Genomic DNA, 27,251 nt, shown 5'->3' on the forward strand with positions numbered 1-27,251 from the left:
AGGCTTTTCCCAACTGCAAAGGCTACTGGATGATAGCAGTGAGCCTGAGGGCTGGAATACGTCCTTGCCTAGTTTCCCAAAGCCTCCACTCTGGCTGGAGAATTAAATAACAAGAACTAACTAAACCTGGGCCAGGCGTGGTGGCTCACCACTGTAATCCCAGCATTTTGGGAGGCTGAGGCGGGCAGATCACAAGGTCAGGAGATCGAGACCATGCTGGCTAACATGGTGAAACCCCGCCTGTACTAAAAATACAAAAAATTAGCCGGGCGTGGTGGCATGTGCCTGTAGTGCCAGCTACTCAGGAGGCTGAGGCAGGAGAATGGTGTGAACCTGGGAGGTGGAGCTTGCAGTGAGCCGAGATCGCGCCACTACACTCCAGCCTGGGTGACACAGCCAGACTCTGTCTCGAAGAAAAAGAATTAACTAAACCTAATTCCAATCCAGATACATTTACTGGAAATATCTGCATAGAGTGCTCTCATTCCAGCCCAAATCCCAGGATTTTGCAGTTTGCAAAAATGTGCAGTTTGCATGTCCGTTTCTTTTAGAAATACCTGGTATGAAATCATCTATTCTATGTTCCCCCTGCCTTCCTGGATACTCCTGCTTAAGCTATTTTGTACCTCCCTCTTTCATCCAATTTGGCTCTAGGCCTTTTTCTTTCAACACTATTAACTCTCTCTCTAGGAAATCTCATCCACTCCACAGCTTCAATTTGCTGAAAACATACAAATTTATAGGGGAAGACCATCTGCTTTACTCAACCCACCGATTCAAATGCTAATCTTCTCCAGAAACACCCTCAGAGACATACTCAGAAATGTTTCACCAGCTATCTGGGCATCCCATGACCCAGCCTAGTTGACACATAAAATTAACTTTCACATATAATATTTCCACTCTAGACTTCTTTTTAAGCTCCAGACCATCATATTTAACTGTCTACTTGAACTCTCCTCGAATAACTTTAAAACTCCTCCAGTTCTACATATCCAGAATTGAACTCTCCATTTCCCTGCAAGCCTTTCACATTCCCTACCCCCGTAAACAACACCAGCATCCACCCAGTTCCACAGCCAGGAACTCGGGGCCCATCTTCGCACCTCTGTTTCCCTCACCTCCTATACTTAGCCTGTTACCAAGTCCTTTATAACTTTTGAATCTGTCTAATTCCTTCCATCTTCACTATTACTGCTCAAGTCCAGAGACTTAGATTAGTGAAAAAATAAAAAAAAAAATTATTATCGAAGGTTTATGACAAACCAGGCAGACAGTCTTTTAAAACTTTACATAAATTAAATTATCTCTTATTATCACCCTCTTATTAGTTCTCTAGGGCTGACATAAAAATTACCACAAACTAAGTGACTTAAAATAATAGAAATATATTCTCTTCTAGCTTTGAAGGCTACAAGTCTGAAATCAAGGCATCAGCAGGGCTGTGATCTTTTTAAAGGCTGTAGGAGAGGATCCTTCCTTGCCTCTTTTATCTCCTGGCGGTTCCAGGGATTCCTTGACTTGTGGCTGTATCACTGCACTCTCTGCCCTTGTCTTCACATGGTCTTTTCCTCTGCACATGTGGCTTCCTGTCTTCTGTTTCAAATCTTCCGCCTTTTTCTTATAAGAATGTTTGTCTTCATATTTAGAGTCCACCTAGATAATCCAGAATGAGCACTTCATCTCAAGATCTTTAACTTAGTTACCTCTGCATTCACAGGTTCCAGGGATTAGGAAGTAGATTTTTTTTTGAGGGGAGTAACATTTAACTCACTACCCTTTATGAAATAAGTATAGCTATTAGTCCCACTGGATAGATGGGGCAATTGAGACTTAAAGAGTGTAAGGGAAATTGCCCAGTGTCACACAGTTAATAGGTTGCAGGGACTTAAGCTTCACATGTACTTTCAGAGAAACAATTTCAATACTCTTCTGGAAGGAGTAACAGTTTCAAGTAAAGTAATTCATCCCTTGGATGTCAAATACTCCTTCAATCTATTCATTACTAGACTATCCTACACCACTAGGAATAGGATACACCAGCATTTCCACCTCTAGGAATCTATTCTATGGATAAATTTGTCACATCTGATGAAACTGTTCACTGCCACATCCTTTACAATAAAAGTTATGTGAAACAACCTTAATGCCCAGCAGTAGAAGATGTTTGAATCCATTATGGCACAGCCACACAATGGGATATCATGTAGACCCCTTAAGATAAGGCTTGTCCAAATTAACACAGGAACAGAAAATCATATACCACTTGTTCTCACTTATAAGCGGGAGCGAAACCTTGGGTACTCATGGACATAAAGATGAGAACAATAGACAACTAGAGGGAGGAGGGCAATGGCTGAAAAACTATCAGGTACTATGCTCACTATCTGGGTGACAGGATCAATCATACCCCAAACTTCAGCATTACAAAACATACTCAGATAACAAATCTGCACATGTACCCCGGAATCTAAAAGTTGAAATTATAAATAAATAAATACAATGAGACTTGTCTATAGTTAATAATGGTATATTATGTACTTTAAGTTTACTGAGACTAGATCTTAACGTGTCCTCACACACATACGAAAGAGGTTAATATGGGAGGTGATGGACAGGCCAACTAGTTTGATTGGGGAAATAATTTCCCAATATATAGATATATCAAAACATCACATTGTACATCTTAAATATATGCAATGTTTATCTGCCAATCATATCTCAATAAAGCTGGAAAAATTAAAATAATAAAACTAGGCATGTCTCTATGCATTAGTATGGAAGAAATTAACTCAGGGTGCAGAACAGTGCATATAAAATGCAACAATTTTCTAAATAACACAAAGGAAACATATATATGCACTTTTTAGATATTTGAATATATAGAATATTTTTGGAAAGATAAGCCAGAAATGTGTAACTGTGTTTGTCTCTGAGAAAAGAACTGTGAGACTGAGTACAGGGAGGGAAAGAAAATTTAGTTTTCATTGTGAATTTTATTGTATTGTTTGAATTTATTTTGTGCTTGCATTACTTGAGAGAGAAAGAATATCTATGAGCTAGTTTTCACCTAATTTTCCAATTTGACCTCCAACTGAATCTCATCTTCCACCTAAGTCCTTCCCAACACACTGAGTATGTCCATGTTGAGTGTGTATGCATGTGGGCACACGTGCATATCTGGTGTTCTATCATTGTGGACTCTCATGTTTTCTACATGTGTAAATCCTGTCTCTCAAAAACTTTTTTTTGGTGCAGCCTCGCTGGTCTTCAGTGTTGGAACCAACCACTCTTCCCTCTGCACTTAAAAAGCCCCTGTTCATCCTACTTTGAATTGTGGTTATGCTTGCAAGTTGTTCACCCTCATTAAATTAACTCCTAAAGAGAAGTGTGCATCTGGTTGGTCTCTGTGCTCCCCAAGGTATCAGAAACAAAGCTTTGCTGAATGCTAATCATTAATTTACAAATATTAAGCATAAGAGTCATCTAGGAAAACCTAAGTTTTCTATGATATCCAATTGTAAGGGGGCTAGAGGAGAATATCTAGCCCAAATATAGGAATTCTACTTAGCAAAAAATATCTAAAGGAACAAAGAAGATCCCAAAAGCTAAAAATTAATCCAATATTGTGTATCACATTGGAGATTATTATAAGAGATGTAGGTGAAATACTTTAAATACATAGTAGAGGTAAGAGAAGAAGAAAAAATGACTTCAGTTATAATTCAGGAAAGATCACTCTTGACATTTTTATTTGTTTGTTTTTAGCCAAACAAAACCTGGTTGCAAAATAGCCGAACAGTGATTTGATTATAGGGCAGGCTACTTCTCAGACTGAGACTAACACCCGCCTCCACCTCTGTTGCCTCCCCACTACCTGCACTGAAGATATACATCAATGCAGCTCACTCTGTTTGCTTTATAACTGCAATTTTGTGTGTGCAAAATTTCCCAAATCATATTATAAAATGACTGTAATTTCTTTTTTGTTATTTACTTTTTACCATCACTTAAACCTATTTCCTCTTGTCCTTGTTGATATGGGCATATGGAGGGCCATATTACTCCATTTATTTAACTTTCACATATCCCAAAGCACTTCATAGTAATTGATTACATACCACTGTACCTTCAATAAACAACAAAACCGATTTTTAAAATGCTTCTAGCATATTGCTATTCTGCTTTAATCTCAGTAAATAGGCACACCTATGTCAGGCCTAACTCATTTCTATTGGCCTTGTAATAACATATAGGAAAATAAAATAAATATACTACAATAAAAATTAAAAATGGCAGTGATCAAAAGTTTAGCTTACTGTTAATGCTGTTTCATATTCCTCAGCAGCTAAGTGTGCTAAGCCCAAGTAGTAAGACGCTTCCGCTTCCATCTTTTTGTCACTTCCTGAAGTGAAGATGTAAAAAAATTACCAACTATTCAAGAAATGATTTATTACAACAAACAGAATCCTTGCTTTTCAAGACAGTAGAAAATTATTATTTTTAAAAGTATGCAGTTTTATCAATAATCCCCAAAACCTAGCTGTATACTGAAAAAAAAAGGCTGATATAAACACAATTTACCTGGATCATAGATATTAAATTAAGATGCTTTAGCAATATAATTATATACCTCATACATGACATACCTCATACTATTTGGCAAATATATAACTTGCTTATATTTAGTTTATAAAGGGGGGTTTCCCTTTATAAACACAGCCCAATATTATCATTTTGACATTCGTGTATAATTTTTATACTAGTCCAGCATGTAAAGGCTTATAGTCATCTAGCATAGTTGCTACTACATACGTAAAACAACTGATAATGGATAACAACCTTAAATGGTGCACAAACATTCATACTCAATCACATGGACTCACATTCAGCTAAGTTTCTAACTGCAGATAATTCACAAATTAATGAATTTTTATTTTGATTACATTCTGTTTAAGAGCTATTGATTAAAGCACAGGTGACAGTAACTGACAGAGCTTAGTTTCCTGGTACAAAATTCCATGCATATTTGAAATCCAAACACTTTTCTTTACTAATCACTGGTAATGCTTTTCATCATCTTTTTTGCAAGAAAGTTAGTCTTTCTAATTCTTGCAATATCTTACTAATTTTTTTTCAGAAATTAACCACTTCTTTCCGAAAGCAAAATGTGTAAAGATATAACATGGTTCAACATGACATACCTCATACCATTTGGCAAATATATAACTTGCTTATATTTAGTATATTAAATGTAACATTGGCTTCCAATGTGACTAACTCCTGGCTAATGCAAATGCTGAGTGATCTAACCTTTGTTTTTGGTCTTTGGAAAGTAAGTAATACAGTTTTGATGTTTGTCCTCTCCAAATCTCAGATAGAAATGTGATCCCCAGTGTTGGAAGTGGTGCCTGTGGAAGGTGTCTGTCATGGGGGCAGATCCCTCATGAATGTCTTGGTGCCATCCTTATGGTAATGAGTGAGCTCTTGCTCTATTAGTCCACATGAGAGCTGATTGCTTTAAAGAGCCTATCATCTCTGTTACTCCTTCTCTCGCCATATGACATGCCTGCTCCCCTTTGCCTTTTGCCATGACTGGAAGCTTCCTGAAGCCCTCACCAGAAGGAGATGCTGGCACCGTGGAGCTTTAAGTAAAACAAACAAACAAAAAAACAAAACAAAACAAAACAAAAAAAACCTCTTTTCTTTATAAATTACCCACCCTCAGATATTCGTTCATAGAAATGCAAAATAGACTAATACAGGAAGTATCCTTAGATTTCTGACCTCCACATTCCAACCATGAAGGATGTCAGCTGGAACATTTCATGCTGCATTCACTCTCACCACTCACCAAATAACCACTGCTGAAGCAGCGGCTCTTTGAAGACTTCGAGGAAATAAGATGGCAAATGCCAGTGACAGTATTTTTTTCTTCTCTAGCTATTCCCCAATTGCAGAGAATTATACCTTCAAGATCTCATCTTATCAGAGGTGATGATGCCAGTAATCCAGTAAGGGGAATTTTAATTCTTAAAATTCAGCTGGGCCCTAACTTTTTCTCTGGTACAGGATTATGGGTTCTGGGGATAAAGGTGGGACTAGTGAAGGGAAAAACAGAATAGAAGAAAGAGGCTGTGACAGGAAGCTACTTATTAGAGTTAAAAGTTGGCTGTATGTGGTATGTATTTTCTGTGTCAAGTGGTGTAACTGTGTTAAAGCACTAGCAACTGGCTGGGCTGATATGGCACCATCATCTGCATCTAATTTTATGTGAGTGGAAGCTCAGCAAAGAGGAGAAAGGAAAGAAAACATCTATTACTACTGATACAGTTTGGAAGCACCAAATATTAGTTTTTAAATAGTATTTAAGCATGAGAATTTTTCTTGCACACGAATAGAGACAAAGTTAAGATAAAGTGAAAGCAATAACATAACAGAGAAAAATGTTGGTAAGAATAGGATTAAAAACAACCAAAAAGAAAAGGTTAGATCTAAAATCTTGACACTACTAAAATTGAGTAACACATCAAAACTTATGTTTTAGAGGACAGAGGCATAAAGAGAGAGAAAATAAATAATAAAGAATAATTATGTGGTAAGGTGTATGCTGACAAATGTTCCAGGGGGAAAATAGAGCAGGTTAAGGGGAATTGGGAGAGCCAAGTGGGGGTCCAGAGGACAAAGCAGGTTTCAATATTAAGTATGGTCATCACAATAGACTCCATTGATAAGGTGGTATTCACAATAATGTGAAATTAAAAATACATAATAGAATTAAATTTGGGAAACTTGCACATATGTGGAAATTAAAAATTCTCCTAAATAAACAATGGGTCAAAGAAGAACACAAGATAAACCAAAAAATACTCTGAGATGGATGAAAATGGAAACACAACAAATCAAAATGTATGGGATACAACTAAGATGTGCATAGAGGGACATTTATAGCTATGAATGTCTATATTTAAAAATAAGAAAGTTCTTTCCACCTTATAAACTAGAAAAAGAGGATACAACTACACTCAAATCAAAGAGAGAGAAGGAAATAGGAAAAACTTGAGTGGAAATGAATAACATAAAGAATAGAAAAACCATAGTGAAAATCAACAAAACAAAAAATGATTCTTTGAAAAACTCAACAAAATTAACAAATGTTTAGTTAGACCAAACAAAAGAGAAAAAAAAGAGACTCTTAAATTATTAAAATCAAGAATGAAAAAAGGTAAATAACTGTAGGCCTTACAGAAATAAAAAGGATTATAACAGAATTTTGTGGACAATTACATACTAACAAGTTAGATAAAGTAGATGAAATAGACAAATTCCTGGAAAGATACAAACTACGGAAATTGACTCAAGAAGAAATAAAAACCCTGGATAAATTCATAACAAGTGAAGTAACTGAATTAGTAATTTAAAAACTTCCCAGAAGGAAAGGCTAGCCAGGCTCAGATGATTTCACTGCTGAATTTTTAAAAAATATTTTAAGAATTAACACCAATATTTTACAAACTTTTTAAGCAATCAAGAGAAAACACCTCCCAAATCATTCTATGAGGCCAGTATTATTTTGACATCAAACCAAAGACATTACAAGAAAGGAAAACTATAAACTAATGTCCCCTACGAATATAGTCACAAAAATCCTTAACAAAATTACTCGCAAAGCCAAATCAGTAACATATTAGAAGGATTATACACCACGATCAAGTGGAATTTAGCCCAGCGATGCAAGGTTGGTTCAACATATGCTAATCAATTAGTATAATATACCATACTAATAGGATAAAAGACAAAAACACATGGCCTTCTCAATAGATGTAGGAAAAAAACATTTTGCAAAATCCAACCCCCTTCCATGTTAAAAACCCTCAACAAACTTGGAATAGAAGGGAATTTTTTCAACGTAGTAAAGGGCATCTACAAAAAACCCTCAGTAAATATCATACTTCTGTTTAAAACTGTTGCACTAGAGGTTCTAGTCAGATAAATTAGGCAAGAAAAGATAAGGCACATAGATAGAAGGGAAGCAGCAAAACTTTATTTGCAGATACCATAGTCTTGTATATAGAGAACACTAAAGAATCCATAACAAACTGTCAAAGCTAATAAATGAGTTTAACAAGGTTGCAAGCTATAAGATCAATATAGAAAAGTCAGTTTTACTTCTACATACAGGTTATGAATGATCTGAAAATGAAATTAAGAAACAATTCCATTTACAATAGCATCAAAAGAATAAAATATTAAAAATAAATTTAACAAAAGAAGGCAGTACATATACACTGACAACTATAAAAATCATTGAAAGAAATTAAAGAATATTTAAATAAATGGACAGATATCCCATATTCATGGGTTGAAAAACTTAGTGTTAAGATGGCAATATTCCCCAAATTGATTGACAGATTCAATGCAATTCCTATCAAAATTCCAGCTCCCCTTTCTGCAGAAATTAACAAGCTGATCCTAAAATTCACATGGAAATGCAAGTGTTGAAAACAACTAAAGCAAACTTGAAAAAGAACAGTATTACAAGACATATTTCCCAATTTCAAAACTTACTACAAAACTAGAGTAATAAAATCTGTGTATTCTTGTAAGTTAGACAAGAGAGATCAAGGCAATAGAATTGAGAATCCAGAAACAATCCCCACATTTATGGTCAAATGATTTTATGTAGGGTATCATTACAATGTATTGGGAAAAGAATAATGTTTTCAACAAGTAGTACTAGTACAATTGGATATCCACTTTCAAAATATGAAGTCGTACCCTCCTCACACCACATATGCACACACACACACACGAAAATAGATCATAAGCTTAAATATAGTTAAAACTAAAAACTCTTAAAGTGTAGAAGTAAATCACTGTGACCTTGCATTGGTCAAAGCCTTCTTATTGATGATATCAGAAGCAAGAACAGCAAAAGAAAAACTAGACGAACTGAACTTTACCAAAATTAAAAATTTGTGCTTCAATGAATACCATCAGAAAGTGAAAATAAAACCCACAGAATAGGAGAAAATATTTTCAAATCGTATATCTGATGGAACACTTGTATATAAAATATATACAGAATTCTTAAAACTCAGTAACAAAAAAATAACCCAATTAAAACTGGGCAAAGAATCTGAATAAAAATGTCTGCAGAGAAGATATACAAATGGCCAAGAAGCACATGAAAAAAATGCTCAATATTACTGGCCAACAGGGAAATGCAAATCAAATCTACAGTGAGATACCACATTACACCTACTAGGATGAGTATAATGAAGAAGATAAAAGTAACCAACCCAAATGTCCAACAATGATAGACTGGATTAAGAAAATGTGGCACATATACACCATGGAATACTATGCAGCCATAAAAAATGATGAGTTCATGTCCTTTGTAGGGACATGGATGAAATTAGAAATCATCATTCTCAGTAAACTATCGCAAGAACAAAAAACCAAACAACGCATATTCTCACTCATAGGTGGGAATTGAACAATGAGAACACATGGACACAGGAAGGGGAACATCACACTTCGGGGACTGTTGTGGGGTGGGGGGAGGGGGGAGGGATAGCATCGGAAGATATACCTAATGCTAGATGACGAGTTGGTGGGTGCAGTGCACCAGCATGGCACATGTATACATATGTAACTTACCTGCACGTTGCGCACATGTACCATAGAGCCTAAAGTATAATAATAATAATAATAATAATAAAAAGAAAAAAAATACTATTATACTACCTCATGTGTAGTATACAAATCTTAAAAAAAAAAAAAAAAAGTAAGAAGTGTTGCTGAGGAAGTGGCTAAACTGAAACCCTCACATAAAACTAGTGGAAATGTTAAATGGTGAAGCCACTTTGGAAAACTGGCAGCTCCTCAATAAGTGGAACACGGTAATCATATAACCCAGTGATGCCACTCCTAAGCATATAATCAAGATTTTTGAAAATTTGTACACAAATGTTCATTCCAGCATTATTCATAATAGGCAAAAGGTGGAAACAACTCATATGTCCATCATTAATGAATAAAGAAAATGTGGTATAACCATGCCATGGAAGGCGATTTGGCCCTATATGATAGATGAACCTTGAAAACATTATGTTAAGTAAAAGGTGTTGGCTGATGCTACATTTGTGCATTACATCAATGTACCCTAACAAAGGAATTGGCCAACAGTTGGTGTCAGTACCGCTTAAATACTATGTAAACCAATGTGAGGGGCATGCTTTATTCAGGTAATCATCAGCTTGCGGCTTCCTGATCAAAGTAGGAGACAAGAGTAAAGGGATGCTTTGTCCCAGAATATTTCCCCTCTTTAAGAGCTCTGTGAAGTATTGTGTAATCCTTTAACCTATGTACTTTCTTAGATGAAAAATGTGGGGACAAATATTTTTTGGTTTTAAAAGATATTAAAAACTATAACAGTGTAAGAAGTAAGCCTTCTCGTATTCTCCTGATCTGATCTTTGGTAAGCGAGAGTTACTTTTTGAAAGAAGACTGCTTGACAGGCTCTGACTGTTGGAAGAGACCCAAGGAACTTTTCTTTCTTTGTGAACTACCTTAAAACTTAGCAAATGTAAACCTAAAGTAACATATCTTTTCCTAATCAACGCATTCCTTTTCATTGAAATTCCATGTAACTTTCTATGTGACTAAAGTTTGCTGCTGAAATTGATATAAGAGCTAACTATGTGTTTACCCCTTTGGGGGAAGGTACTAGACCATTTATTCAAAAGCAGTTCATTTAACGAGATACATCTTTCAGGGGGTGATTTCCTGTGAGTATGTTGACTAATATTATTAAAAGAAGTTACAGAGAGACTAAGCTCTTTATTTTTCCTCTTTAGTAAATTAAAATCACACCCAGAAAATCAGTCCTGCTTACTCTAAATAAGCCATCTATTATTTAATAAACCAATCAATTAAATATATCCATGAGCTAATAAACTTTAGTTCAGGAGCATAACTTTTATCTTTTTCTCCTTCCTGAAAAGGCTACTCTAGTAATAATTTACTATATGGTAACAAAATATCTGTACATTTCACAAATTAAAAGCTTATAAGAATATGCTCCAAATTTTTTCTTTATATTTTATACATACAGAAATGATATAGACTATGAAAGACATGAGCAGCTCTCATAGAAGCATTTTTACTGCTTTAAGTGTGCATATACATCACCTGGGTATCTTGCTAACCTGAGGATCCTGCTGCAGTAGGTCTGGGGTGGGACCAGAGATCCTGGCTGTTATAACGTATTGAAGCTGCTGGTCCAAAGGCCACATTTTGAGAGGCAAAAAGGTCTAAAATATGTTACAGCCCTATTTTCCTGTTACTAATAACTAAATATATATCATATTTTCCTTATTACCTGACAATGGGGAATTTACAAACAATGAAAGGTCTCTAAGACTGCAAGGAATATACAACCACATACACACATGCGCATGCACACACACACGCTTAACTTTTGCAGATGATCTTACCTTCTCACTTTAGGTTCTTTGTTTTACAACACTACCCCCTGTGGATTGTAATTTTGGAGATAAAGCTTTCAGGAAACTAATGGATTTCTTGTTGTCAGACCTAAGACACCTCCGTTTTACAGTGAAATTTGAAAGTAAATTGATGGCATTTGTCTTTGCATTTCATAGGAAATAATCACCCTAACACTTGACGATTTTTACTTCACTCTTGGGAGAACCAGTGTCTACCCATTAAAGAAAGCAATGTGAGAGTGTTCTTTTCCACCCACCTTCTTTGGCTATTTCAGAAGCTTTTATTAGAATTTTGATGGCCTGTTTGTATTCTTTATTTTCTAGCATTTTGTCTGAGAGTAATCTGTAAGTCCTCAGGAGACTCTCACAGGCCAACAAGTTGAGAGAGTGGCCTGTCTCATCCTTCCATATCCGCCCCTGCGTCAATTGATGGAATGCTTCATAATGCTCAGCAGCTTCCAGAAGCTGACCTGGAGAATAAAAGCCATTCATAAGTATAAACCAGAGGTCAGAATATATTTTCAGAAATTTTGCATACGTTTTAGCTTTACTATTCAATGGAGAAACACCATGGATTATGGTGAAGGATTTCTAAGGCTGTAGATGAGTTAAACTGGGAAAGGAGCGATCTCTAATTGGACCTCAGTTTCAGCGTGAATTTTAGATAGACACCTGCAAGAGGGATGTACTCTGGCTAGTAGAAATTTACTGGGCTTGCATATGTTTAGAGAGGGTGTAAAAGGCCAGCAATATTTATTAATAGCCATCATATTGTCTAATATTTCTTTAACATTATGTATGCCACGCACTCTGCTATGTGCTTTATATGCATTTCTCAAAACAATCCAATGGAGTAGGACTGTTCTGATTTCATATTACAGAATAGAAAGTCAAAATTTAGTAAGGTTAAGAATTTTGCTCAAGATGGCAAGTCTAGTGCTATAATATCCAGGAAATCTAACTCTAGAGCTGATACTCTCAACCAATATCCTCTACTGCTTTTCCAACTGATGACAATTTCATCATTTTTTTTTTCTTCTCTTTTCACTCTGTCACTCAGGCTGGAATGCAGTGGTGCAATCACAGCTTACTGCAGCCTTGAACTCCCGAGCTCAAGCAATCCTCCCACCTCAGCCTCCCAATTTCATCATTCTTAAAAAAGAATGCATCTGTTACAAACTTCAAATCCAAACATTATGGCTCCTTAAACTGCTTCTCAAAATTTGACTGGACTTTCCAATGAGGTTTTTGTATATGCTGTTTAGTTTTGAATAATTAGAATGTAACTAACTGCCTTTTTGGATTTTACCCTATAATAAAATCCAAAATATAACTTCTCCAAGCTAAAACTCTAAATTAGCTGTAAGTAATTTCTTTCCCTAAAATATGAGCAAACATATTTCTGGAAGAATAGTCTGCAGCTCCATACAGTGGATTGTATTTTATTTGTTAATTGCCTCATGGGAATGCTCACAATATCCTGAAATGTAAATGCTCTTTTATGGTATTGGAGTTACATAATTGGAATTGATAGGAAGAACACTTATATCTAGGCCCTCCAACCATAGTGGTTAAGAGTGAGTGTGGGCTCTAAGCAGATAGCCTGTTCCTATCCCAGCTTTCCCAGTTTTTGTTTAGCCTCAGGCTAATTACTGTCCTCCCTGTGCCTTACTTTATTCTTCTGCAAAACAGGATTACTGTGTAATTTTTCAAGGTACTATTGTGAGAAATGAATTCATGCATGTACAATTATACGTTACAGGGTAGGTGCTCAAGAAACACAGCTAATGTTATCAGTTGGTACAGTAATAATATCTTCAGAAACTCCAGCAGGCAAATTGAAATATAGCCACTAATTTATTATGTTTATTAAGTATAACTTACTCTTCCCACAAAAAACAAAAATTAGTTGAGTCCCTATAATAATATCATCATGACATATTAAATTAACCTATGCAGGTTATATTAGACTCAATATCTTTCCTCAAATGAATTTCACTGAATAGTGTGGGTTGGAGCTGCTTCCATGACTGTTGCATATAATTTCTTCCTATTTGTTGCATTGAATTTGTTACCAGAATGAGTATTAAAGAATGCACATAGAAATAAGAATAGTATTCTCAAAGAAAAACAACCAGTGGTGGTGGATAATCAGTAAACGGTCTGTAGAAAAATTCAGTAGACAGGCCAGGCACAGTGGCTCACGCCTATAATCCCAGCACTTTGGGAGGCTGCGGCCGGTGGACCACGAGGTCAGGAGTTCAAGACCAGCCTGGCCAACATGGTGAAGCCCCATCTCTACTAAAAATACAAAAATGCAGCCAGCTGTAGTGATGCACACCTGTAGTCCCAGCTACTTAGGAGGCTGAGGCAGGGGAATCGCTTGAACCCAGGAGGCGGAGATTGCGGTGAGCCAAGATCGTGCCACTGCACTCCAGCCTGTCAACAGAGCGAGACTCCATCTCAAAAAAAAAAAAAAAGCAAAATTCAGTAGACGTGGACAGTCTAAGTCCTTGCTGAGCCATGCAGGAGGGCATGTCAGCAAAGATACATACAAAAAGAGCAATGTGTACTGCAGACTTGTTTATAAATTTATATTATGAAACTTTCACATGATAGGAGACTGCAGGCCATAAGTATGATATTATAGAAGCCTATCTTCTTATGTGAACAAGTGTTTATAATAAGTAAATATATTAGGAAACATAAAAAAGCATTTAGAAAGCATTATCGTTGTTATATCTGGGAGGTAGGATTATGGGTAACTTATGGTTTCTGATTTTCTGTTTTCTTTTTCTTGATTTTTTTTTCTGTTTGCTTATTAGCATTTCCTAAAGTTTCTATCACCAAAGCATGTTTATTTTGTTATCAGGATATACAATGAAAGTTATTTAAGAAATAATGCTCAGTATCTTTTTCACATTGAGACAAATACTCAAGGTTGAAGTTCATGGCTCTAATCTATCTTTACTTTTAGCTGATATTTTTTTTCTTACCTTCCAGAAAAACAGGCATAGTTTTTCATCTCTCCCACATGGCACCTCTTGCCAGAAACACCTTGCTCCAAATACCCATGACCCTCATTTTTTAAAACTAGAATGGAGCATTGACATATATGTGTGTTATATTTCCTCTGTTAACTATATTTCTGCCTATGAAGTATAGCACTGTAGCCCTGGAAAGATGTATACAAGAGTTCCTTTTCTTTTTTCATCTAGTGTCCATCTAGTCATAAAGTACAGACACATATTTCTTTTTGGCCATGTAAGTAGGGAAAAAGGGATGTAGAATACTGTGAGAAAAACAGATAGTTCCAGAATAGATAGGGATCATAAAAGAAATGAAGCTCTGGGTAACTCAATTAGAATTAGAGGCAAATGAGGTATAATGATGTAAATAGCAAATGAGAACTGATATCCACCTCCAAAATTTGATCTATATGGGGGCAGAAAGGGGAGGTGATGGGAGGGTCGAGTAGGAAAAGGAGAAGTGGATGAAATCAGGACAAAATGGGAGGTGGGAAGAGTGGAGGGAAGGCTGGGGCTGTGTCTTCGTATTCCTTATCCGCCAGATGTCTTCTGTGTTACCTTACTGAGTCTTGGGTTGCTGTTAGATGTCCTGCATAAGGCTGTCCAAGCAGGAATGAAGTGAGGATGGTCCTCAGGACACTGGTTTCAGCTGGTGACTACAGAAGGCAACCTTGGGATGGTTAGAAATAACAGTAGCTTTTCGGTTGGATTTGCTTTTTGCTAGAGCTTTCAGGGCTAGTATCAATATACTACTTAGTTCATGGTTATTGGCCAAAGTTCAGCTTTCAGAAAGGTCTATTTGGAGTCTTCCCTGAGGACGGAGCCTGAGATGCTTGGGTAAAAGAGAACAGTGACCTACTCTTTCCTGAAGGCCTATTAGGTGCTAGTCAAAATGCAAGGCTTTTCTCTCCCCTACACATTAACTTACTGAACATTCCTAAAACTGGTGAAGTATATATGATAGTTGCTTTTTCACTAAAGAGGAAACTGAGACTCACAAAGCTTACATGACTCAAATATAAGCCCCAGAGTTATCATAAGTGATGATTAGGATTTAAACCCAAGGTCACCGAAAGCCCACACAACTGGTTCCACCACATCAGATACTAGTCAACAAATCAAGAGCCAGGAAACTTAGGTGGAGTGAGTTAAATTCTCTGGACATGAATCTCTTGTGTTAAAAATAATGATCAAATTTGCATGATTCTTAGTCTCTTCCAGTTCTATAATTCTCCGACTTTGCTCAGGCCATCATAGGTCACCTCTAAGAAAAGCACAGATGTGAGCCCCTGATGTGTTTCTGATTGGTCTTTCTGAAGAAGCTGTTGTATAACCAGCTATATCTGAATTCTCTGCTCTCTTCTAAGCCATGCAGTGACATCTGTGGGGGGCTCTGGAATTCCGTGGGTACCCCAGACTCAGGCACCTGTGGCCTCATCTCACTGTTCATGGTTTCACTTCCCCTTGCTTCACCATTTTCCCACAGATGAGGCCAGTGGGGTCTTGATTAGTACTATTTTAAATGGAGGTCCCTACTACACAGAAGCAGTTTTCCAGTTCTTCTCATATGTAGGGATTCATTTCTAAAAGTATTTGGTGGCAGTAAATAAGCCAGCAAGAAAATAAGCCAGCAAAGATTTGATCCAAATGACCACAGGCACACAAATGACTTATCTGCAATTTCTAAAGGCTGGCCAGAATTTAAAGCATATATTATGATATAGTAGAATATTTGATTAAAAAATATTAAAAGATATGCCCATGCTATGAAGAGAGCATAATAATTTAAATATGCAAGCATTTCCCTTTAAGCATGATTAACAATGATATGATTTCCATCCAATTTCTATTTCCAACTGTGAATTGGATTTTTAAAATCATCTTATTTTCTGAGTAACGGTTCTGATATTAATTAAGACTAGACATTTATTAAGACATAATGCATACTGCTTTTAACTGAAAATTTTAAATTCAATTTACCTGAGAGAAACATTACAAAAGACCTCAATATGATGATCACTTTTACAAAGCTAAATATAAATATCAATGTAGCTAATAAATCAGATTTTCTAACATGGCTTATAGCATTCCTTTATAACTTCTACAAAGCGTTCATATTTAGTCTACCTTTTGGCACCAAATAAACTTTAACACAGCAGGATCTAGAAATCTCACTTGGTTCTGATGTTCATGTTTTAGAAGGACAAGAACAAGTGTTTAAGTGTCCAAGGACTGTCCTCCTCTGGAATTATCAAGTGTTGACATTATTTTCCATCAAGGAATAGGGACAGCAAAAAGTGGAATAATTTTACCAACGTATCACAAATACAAAGGTTAACAGAAAACAGGACACAAAAAGAAGGCCTGGGGACTATTCACAGGTATTAAAGTCTTGGTAGGGGAAAGTGAGTTTTATCATGGTGCACCAGGAAGCGCCCGCAAATCTTCATCATCACTGTGAGTAACCAGATCACAGTGACCACAGTAAGGAAGAAAGGAAGACACACTAACTGCTGAACTAAAGGCCTGCATGCATGGCTCTATACCAAGCAAAAGTCCAGATAGTCCACCAACATTTCATGTGAACCAGGGAAGAAAATAGAGCCAAAATGTTTTGTCGGAGAGGCTGGGGATGGCCCTCCACAAATACCCTTAGTAGTCAATTTATTTCAATAATATGAAGTAGGATCAGAAAACTCATCTTAGGAGAACACTGTGAACAACAGCATCAAACAAGAGTATCCAGGTATGAACAGAAATAGCCTAAGCCTCAGTTTTGTTTTGTTTATCAATTATATGACATCTACATAAACAATGAGGAGTCTGGCATGCATTTATAGTTTTTCACCTAAAGGAACGAGCACTCAAAACAAAACTACTACAACGGAGTTTTACTTTATCTAAAGCCCACACAAACAAGAAATCCATCCGTTTATTAAAAATACAAACAAAACCCAAACAATGTTGTAAACTGCCAAATGCTTGGTAGGATGTTAAGACAAACACAATGTAGGGAAAATAAGATTTTATATAGTTGGGTATTATCCAAATTGTTGCTTGCCCTCTTCCCTGCACAACATCTTTGAAAGTTTATAGATATTTGTTGTATCACAGCAGATATCTAGAATAAATATTAAGCAAAGGAGAATGTATATGATCTCTCCCATTTTAGTTTTTTTTTTAAAGTAGGAAGATTGACTAGATATTAACACAAATGGGTTTAAATGTGAAGCTGCCATAAAAGCAGGAACATAAATGTAATTCTCCCAGCCGCTATTTTGATGCACATTTTTGATTCCATGAATATTTTATGAAATGGCCCAAACTAAAGCCATATAACATTCCTGCATTACTGATGCTTGCGCCCGTAAGCTACGAACATTAGAGGCATGATTGAGTGCATTAAAATGAACTCATTCAGCAGTGCATTGATTACTTGAAGGGGGAGGGAAACAAAAAAAGAAAAAAAAGGAAAAAACGAAGTTGCTCCACTTAAGAAAACAGCATACAAATCTAAAGTTTGCAACACAGTAAGGGCAAAAGCAAGTTTAAATAAAATAATATCTCATAAATACAGTATGACTCTGTCCAGATCTGACATTAATTAGACAAGGTGTTAATTATGTCCAAAGATGGCTGCTGGTATTGTTTAGGTAATTTAAAATGTCACAATCTCTAAGACGCATAGACTGGTCTGTTTTAGCTCCATGCATCAGCAATTCTGAAAACAGCTAATTATTTCTTTTTCTATCGACTTGTACATTTGCCAGTAAAAACAATGCTGCAGAAAAAAATTGCATAAAAATAATTTGACAGATCCATAAGACTTTCTTCAGCAGCACTGGTATAAGTCTTAAGCATATTTAGTTCAAAATTGTGCACATTTGCTGAAGACTTTAGGGAAATATTACACTTTAGTTTAAAACAACAACCTAAAGGAACAATAAAGCTTTACGTGTATTATGTTACATTTTAATCTAGAGCTACTGGACATCTTTGGTGTAAATTACTATTCTGTACAACATAGAGATAAAATCTGCTAGAAGCAATATTGAACAGTAGCAAAAAGAGAAAAATGTTATTGCCCCTTTGCAAAAACAAAAGACACTGCTTTCCATTTTGGCTTAACTGCATGAACAATTTATATTATCTTTAGGTTTTTACATTCAATTATGATAATTATAACGGCACTACACATGCTGAAATAGTTAAGGGCTTGCCACACTTCCAACAGAAACTATCACTTTCAAGGGTTTATCTCCTGTCACAAGAGATTTGTTGTGCACTATAACCCGCTGCACACCATTGCAAAATGGAACACTGGAAAACAAAGATTTTGTTCTGTAACTCAATAGCATCCCTAATAAACTGAGAAGAAAATGTGCCCATAACTTTTGAGTAGCTACTTTTAGATATTTGGAAGAAATGTAAGATGCTAGTTTAAAAACGGAATCCTCTCTTTGTCATTTGGAGTGCTGATTTCAAGTGGATGTTATAGGAGTGCTACCACACACCAGTTAAAGAGTATCAGTCATATTGACCAGACAATGAAAATAATCCCATGTAGACAGGTTTGGGAGAACCTCACCCAGGGTTTTATTACTGATGTTGGAAATAAAAGTTCATTTTTTTTAAATCCAGAAAATTTGCCTAGATCTCCAAAATATTCCGGAGGAAGTGTTATTAATTGTTGTTGCTTATGATTTTAGATAGCTGAATTGTGGCCAGTGAGCAAGTCTGACTGCCCTTGGCCAATAAACCTCCAACAGTTGGTTTCAATCTAAGTTTTGTAATTTCTAAAGATAAGCATTAGGCAGCTTTACTCTTAAAAGAGCATAATTGGAGGTATAAAAATTACTCAAAAAATTTATTGAAAAATGTAACATGTGTATAACGTATAAAAAGTAAGGAATTAATATTGGCCATTTTGAACCTCGTATAGTTGGTAGAGTTGACTATTTTCCTCATATAATAAATTGTTTTACTTTAATGTTTCCACCTTATCTTAAAATACTAACTAAAAAGTGTCGATAGGTATAAACATCTGAGGAGAAATAAAGTTAATATTGACATTAGATCAACTATTGAATTATATTTGCACAGGCTTTAATCAATAATGTAATTTTTACTTGAATTATATATTGCTCATGGTTTTATATAAACCACATTCAATTTGATTTCTATATGTTTATGTGAGCAAAGAGAAAGATGCAGAAGCATCTATGCCAAAGTATCAGTATTGATTATTGAAGATGGTGATGAGGAGAGTGAGGAGAGTTAACTTTCCCCCTCCACTTCTTTGTTTTGATGGATGATTAACGTGTTATTTTGGATATTACGACAAAACCCAAAAAACTGAAAATAAGATAATTAGATGAGTATGGGGAGAGAGAAATAATGTTAGTTGAACTTTTACTATGTGCCAGGCGTGACACTAGCTGCTGCTCTCTCTCTCTGTGTGTGTGTGTGCGCGCGCGTGTGTGTGTGTGTCTGTCTGTGTATAACCTTACTTCACTCACCCTCAGGTGTTAGTATATTTTTGAGATGAGGAAACTGAGCCTTAGGAATTCTCTTGCCTAAATTCACATACTCAGTAGGTGGTGAACCAATGTCCAAAGCCCACTGTGGCTTTACTTCTTCAGGGTCACTCCCCTTTTTAGAAAATGGGTCAAATATTTAACTTCAAAGCCAGAGACCAGGTTTTGGCCATCTGCCCCAGTGATATCATTGGACCATTCACACACTACTTCTGAGCTTCCTTTCCTTAAGAATTCTGAAGTATGGGTAACTATGCCAAGCTCCAGATGTAGTTGCAACGGGTGCGGAAACAATTGTCAGCACCTTGCTCAGTGCCTGGTGCCTCACAGACATCCAATAACTTTTCACGTGGAGTTACATAGTTTCTTTTTGTTTTTTTTTTCAAGTTTGCAATTTGTTGTGAATCTGGATAGGCCTTTTTTAGGGAATACCCCTGTTAAAGGTTATGGAATAATATCAGTTTTTCAGATTAAATGCCAGTTGAGGCACTAATTGGAAACAGCCCACTTCATCCAGCTCTAACACAATAAATAATCCTTACACTCCTGGTCAGTTGTACCTCTGAAGAGATATTTTAGGGGCAGTGCCTCTTCTTAGACAGAGGAAATACTGCCTCCTGAACAGTTTATTCAGTGTAGCAAGAACTGTGGGCTCTGTGCAACTATTCAAGACCTCCTTGCAAAGCTTTGAAAAAAGAAAAACCTGCTGCAGAGCAGGCACCTTTGAATGAGGCTTCCTCTCTGTGCTACTCGTTAAGCAGTAAATAATTAAAACACCCTGAAAAAGACAGGTAAAATACAAGCAGCAATGTCAGTATCACAGACATGAAAGAGAAGAGGAAGAAAATGAATTGAAAAAAAAGAAGCAATGAAATAATTCATTTGAAGCTCTAATAAAGTTTCATTTGCAGTCTTGTTTAAAGATATATCAGACTTTAGGGATGTAACCTAATTACATTTTTATTCTAAATTCCATTCAAAGATCTTGGACTTTGATTCTTTAACATAGATCAAACATGGTATAATTTTCTTGTGGCTATCAATACTTAAAAAGGATTTCTTCATTAAATACTATAAGGTCTTATGAACATGTACACATAGCAGATGAAGAATAAACTGACATGCCCCAAAAAGTGACAATTAATTTATGTAGAAATAGGAATGCTAATCCACTTCTTTAAGAAAGTTTCTAACTATCAAATTCACTTTCATTCAAGTATAAAGTGACTCAGTTTCTAACACTGGTCTAGTTGGATGCACCTTCGAAAATGTTTACTAGGGTTGGCTTTCTAAATCCATTCTTGGAATTTACTCTGAAAAATGAAGTGTGCACATAGTGACAGTGGGAAGTAGTTAGCCTCTAAATCACACAGACATTAAAGAGGAGGTGCTTTCAAGAGACCTGCAGTTTGAGTGTTAGTGAAGGGTATATTACAATCATCAATGCTTTACACTTAGGAACTAGTTTGATTGGCTTTATTCCATGTTGTTACTAGGAAGCCTGAATGGAATAATGTGTTTGCTCTTCCAGGGAATCTTTTTGGAAAAATTTCCTCCAGAGGGACTTTTAAGATGCAAATTTGGAAGCAGTTTACAAATGGGGGAAATGAACAAGTAGGATTTATTTTTTGACTATGAAGAGAAAAAATACTCCCAACGAACTTGCTTAGTTGTACAAAAGGTGTAACGAGACTGGAAAGTACACTAGGATTTAACACCCAGATAGAGAAACCTACAGAGAGCTTTGGTCATGACTCAGCTGCAGCCATTAGGAGTTCTTGCAGTTTTTTGTTTGTTTGTGTTTTAATTTAATAAGACGTCCTTTATCAGTTTATGCCATTTTCTCTTGCAACACCCTGTACATAAAGGAGGCTTTATTGCTAAAAATTTTTTAATATGATAGTAATTAAAATAGAAAATAAGAGTTATTTAAAACCAAAAATAACCATACTATGCTTGTCAAAATCTATTGACAGCAAACAAAGATGTTATTATCTCATACATGAATACAATACCAGATTAAGAAAGGCAAAAGAAAATTGTCACATTCACTCTATTTAAGGTGACCAGCTCAAGTTTACCCAGGGCTCTCCTGGTTCTAGCAACCAAAAATCATGAGTCTTGAGAACCTCCTCGGTCCCAGGCAAATTAGGGTGACACTACCCTACAACTGACACAAAATAACAAAAGATTTTGAAAATGTAATGCAATAAAGCAAAAAAAAGGATATTTATAGCAAAAATAAAATGCAATATAAGTTTACTTATTTTGAGGGCAAAAATATATTGGCATGAATGAAACAATACAGGAAAAATCTTAAGTATTGCTGACAACACCATTAATCACTCAAAATGTACTTATTTTGGTCAAGTTTCATTCTATTCTGTTATATATCCACACATAATTTTTACACAGTTGTAAAGAATTGAATACAAATTTTCTACGTATCTAGATTATTTTATTAGAATGACATTCCATATTATTTATTTTCATAATCATATTTTAAAAGGCTGTGCAATATTTTTTGGGGGGATATACACTTTAATCATCTGTCTAGTGCTCTGGTATTTAGATTACTTCTTTAAGTAATGTTTTTCACTATCTTAACATTTTTAGAACTGGAATTGATAGATAAGGGAGTGTGGCAAATTTTATGATTGTTAGGTTGGCACAAAAGTAATTGCAGTTCTTCAATTAAAAGTAATGGTAAAAACTGGAATTACTTTTGCACTAACCTAAAACCATTTACCATATTACTTTCCAAAACCATTTACCATATTACTTTCCAAAACCATTTAAATGATTCACATCATCATGAGCAGCAATACACATGTGTTACTTTAAGAAATCGTGATTACTTTTTTGTCCCTATTATAAGAAGTGTTAAATGGTTCTTTATAATTATTCAATTTGATTTTTAGGAAGTTGGTTATTTTTCTATGTATTCATTACTTGCCATATTTCATCTTTGGTGAATTTTCTGTATTTTTGCCATTAAATTATAGTTGCCAACATTTTTCTTACCAATTATTGGATACATAAAAAAAGTTACTAAATCTGTATTATCTATAATGCATATGAAGCTAATTTTTCTCTTTTTCCCTACCTCATGCCCTATATCTGAATACTGATACTGTCTCCTCTGCTGTAATGTCTGATAATCATCCTTTCTTTCAATTTATTCAGCCACATACCAACCCATTCTCTTCACCAGTCTGAATGCCTCCTGTATCTTCCTTCTGCTTTTTATTTCCTCTGTTGTAGGTTACGTCACCCACATTTGTTGAACAGCCCAATTCATATGACAAAAAACCTGTTAGAAATCCATCCATTCCTGTCTCTTCCCACTGACTCAGTTTGCTCATCTTTTTCTCCTCAACTTTGCTCTCCACATCTATTAACCTTCATGGATTTAGTTTTCTTAAAAAACCATCCTTTATAATGCATAATCTGAATAGGCTAAAATGGCATCAAGGATTAAGTAACGAGGGAGTTATGTGCTGGACCCACTGATAGAATGGGATACTCACTGAACACGACATGGGAAGCGTGGGCTAGGGTAGGGCTGAGGAGAGAAGGCCTGATAAAGGCAAATGGCCAGAACTGTTGGCAAATGAAAGAGGACATTAAAAAGGAGATTTTTTTAATTTATAATTTTGCCTGGGTGAGTCCTATTTCAGAAGCCTTTTCTTATCATACTTTTAATAAAATAAGACAAGAATGAAAAACTCAGAAGGTCAACTTTGTAAGGTCTCTGCTGAGCAAATCCTTGCATAAGGAGATGGTGTTGGGTAGTGGAAAAAACACTGAATCTAAGATCTGAAGACACAGGTTTCCATCTGGCTCTGACATGTTTTAGTTGTCATTTAATTTTATTCAGCCTTAAAAAAGATGAGAATTTTGCAATATGTGATTTGGATGAACCTTAGGACATAATACTAAATGAAATAAACGAGTCACAGAAGGACAAATACTTCATGATTCTACTTATTTGAGGTATCAAAATAGTCAAACTCATAGAAGCAATGAATAGAATGGTAGTTGCCAGGGGCAGGAGGGAGGAGTTGATGGGAAGTTGCCAATCAATGAGTATAAAACTTCAGCTATGCAAGATGGATCAGTTCTACAGACCCTCTGTACAACTTTGTGCCTATAGATAATAATATTTATTGGGAACTTAAAAATCTTTTGAGGATAGATCTCATTAAGCATTCTTACCACAATAACATAAGAAAAGAAACAAAATAACCTCTTAGTATCCTAGTTTCTGCTTCCTTAAAATGAGGATGATATGCACGCATGAAAAAAATACTCAGTCTCCATCAATATACCTTCTTATGTGTTACTGCCATTATGTAGCTTGTAGATACATTTGACTTGCTGTAAGTTTGTCAAATGTTACTGTTAAATCAGTTTGAAAACCATGTGTAGAGATTGTTTGTGTTTATTTGTGTAGAGTATGATAGGGAGAGGGGAAAGGGGCCTGATATGGATATTAGGAGCTCTGGCTTCAAGTCTAGCACCGGCTGCTAACTTTATGGCTAATGGCAAAATTGTTCAATTACAGTGCTTCAGCTTAATACTTATCTATCAAATTAGGGTTTAGACTAGATTACTTTGAAGATCCAATATGACTCTAAAATTCATTCATCTAAAAGAATTGAACATAAATTCTCAACCCAGTTTTAAACAATTGAGGACTATTTTACAATTTGCTAAATCCATCTCCACATGTTATTCCATAGACACTAGGTTTTCCTGACCCTTAGTGCCACTCTTACCGCATCTCTTCTTGGACATCAATTTTTAGGGATCATAAGCACTTATGAAAAATTAATCACCTGAGAACAATTCTTCCTTCTTCTATTTCCCACCTAAGCTACTGCTCTTCAAAGTGTTACCTCATTTGTATGCAGTGGCCCAGCATCAAAGTGAAACTATAGGGACAAGCAGAAAAGCCTTCATGCTCCCCGAGACAAAGAGAATATGTGCTGAGGAGGCACTGCACACACAACAGTGATCTTACCACTTGGAAAGGCAATGGGGAAGTTATTAATGGAGCAAAGCTTCCCCACCCTGTATGTGTTTAATGTTCTGAGGACAAAGATAAGAAAATCTTGAACACAAGTGGAGTAGGTGGTTTTGTTTTTTAATCAAAAACACAAGGCCCAAAGAAGAATAGTTTAAAGTTTTGCTAGATTGCTTTGTGGTAGATTTGCACCCTCTACATAGAACTACAGAGAGAACTTGGAGGACATAAACAATGGAGCAGAGAGATTACCAAGATAAAATGTCAGGAGTTAAAAGGAAGAATGAGATATGATGAAGAGAGACGCTGAGGGAAGGTGAAGAGCAGACCAGGTGGGAAGCGTTGAACGGGTTCACTAACATGGAGCTTCTCACCCCTGCAGCCCTGGGCTTCCTATGCTGGTCTGCCTGAGGACATTTACCACTTTTACATGGGGATTCACTGAAATTGCTGCTTGTAGACCTAACATTGGGTTACAACAGTATAGCTAACTCTTCCTAGCCCTGGAAGTGAAAAGAGAAAGCAGTATTTATACAGGCCCATGTGCCAAGCAGAGCACTAGACACTTTACTTATCACATTTGGTTTCAAAACAATTATCTGAAGGACTAGAATTTTTTTTCTAATAATTAAAGAGAGGTACAAAGAGGTTAATTTTAGGATCCTTCTCTGCTTTTCATAAAGTGACATTTTTCTCCCCCTAATTAGTAAATAATTTGACACACAGAGTTTTTAATGACTAATCATTCTTTTTTTGTGACTGATCTTTCAATAATCATTTAAGCAGCCATAGAAATCAGAGCTGGAGGTGAACTAACAGATAGCGTCTGCTCCAACTCCCTCATTTTAGAGCTGAGGGAAGCAAGATCTACAATGATTAAATAACTCACCTAGATTTACATAGTTAATTAGCTAATGGCAGTGTCAAAAGAGAATCTAGGTTTACTACCCAGTCTAATACATTTTTCCACTGCTAGACTTGAGTGATGCTCAAATGTCATTTTAAGTAACAAGGCCAAGACACACATTCAACATCTATCAACTCTCCTTAATTTAACCCCCATGTATGAATTTGCAGGTTTCTAATTTATTTTTATTCAATACTTGCGTCCTTTATTTTTAATATCCCTTACTGCCTAAAGACCATTCAATCCATGGTTAATTAACATTCTCCCACCCAAAACATATTGTCTACCTCATTAATACTCTTGTGATTAGATCTATAATAATTCTTTAATCTTCATGATTATCTTATACCAGCTGTAAAAACCCATTCCTTTCAATAATTTGTAATTTAATGAGATTTCTACAATTAGCTAGTTTTAAAAAATAATACTTAAAATATTTTTTAAATTGTAACGAAACAATACATGCACAAAGTAACCAGTCCTAACAGTGTGAAAAGGAATAATAAGTCTCCCCATAATTTCGCATCATCAATGCCCTTCTCCAGAGGCTGTCCTGGTCAAAATTTTGTGTATTTGATGGGTTTTAAATCCTCTCAATAGCACTTACATCTCTATTAATTTTTAATAAAATCAAAGAGAAAATAAAATACCACACTAAAAACTGATATATCTTTTGCATTTCTTTTAGTTATTAAGTCTGTTCTTCTAATAAACTGGCAAATGTTATTCCATGACAAATAAGAAATTACAATGAAATTTTGATCAATTTTGATGTGACATCTTTATGTTAAATATGTTTTTACCTTTTTTGGAGAACTGAATATTGTGATAATCAACCTCACTTCAAATGCCAAAGAATAAAGTGATATTTACAATGCAATATAGAATAAGGTAAAAAGTAAAAACTCTAGAAAAAAATTTTCATATGAGATATTAGTTTTTCAAAATCATCTTTTATTATTTTAGATAGTATTCAATTGATCACCATGCACATAATTGTTTTTTATGTGTAGAGTTTAAAATGAAGAAACATTAAATTTCTCATATATATTGAGTCACGCCACTCCACCATTGGTATATTTCTTTTTTTTTATTTCTGAAATAGCATCTTTGGTTACTTAAGGAAAAACATTGACACCATATTGAATATTATATTAGTTTCCTGGAGCTGTCATAAAAAAGCAGCACAAACTGGGTGGCTTAAACAACAAAAATTTATGGTCTTACAGTTCTGGA

At 35.6% G+C, this 27,251-nt stretch overlaps 1 protein-coding gene across 9 annotated transcripts in view; it reads right to left on the reverse strand.

Annotated features, from left to right (window-relative positions):
• The window catches only part of TTC29 (tetratricopeptide repeat domain 29), a 250,874-nt gene that overhangs the window by 165,348 nt on the left and 58,275 nt on the right, over positions 1-27,251 (reverse strand). For all 9 annotated transcript variants that reach the window (XM_054554558.1, XM_002815193.4, XM_054554562.1 and 6 more), the window contains 2 exons: positions 11,771-11,983; positions 4,320-4,405 (listed from right to left, as the gene is read on the reverse strand). In XM_054554558.1, coding sequence (XP_054410533.1) covers positions 4,320-4,405; positions 11,771-11,983 — 299 coding nt within the window. The remainder of the gene's footprint in view (positions 1-4,319; positions 4,406-11,770; positions 11,984-27,251) is intronic.

Source organism: Pongo abelii, chromosome 3 (genome assembly GCF_028885655.2).
Source record: "Pongo abelii isolate AG06213 chromosome 3, NHGRI_mPonAbe1-v2.0_pri, whole genome shotgun sequence".
NCBI lineage: Eukaryota > Metazoa > Chordata > Mammalia > Primates > Hominidae > Pongo > Pongo abelii.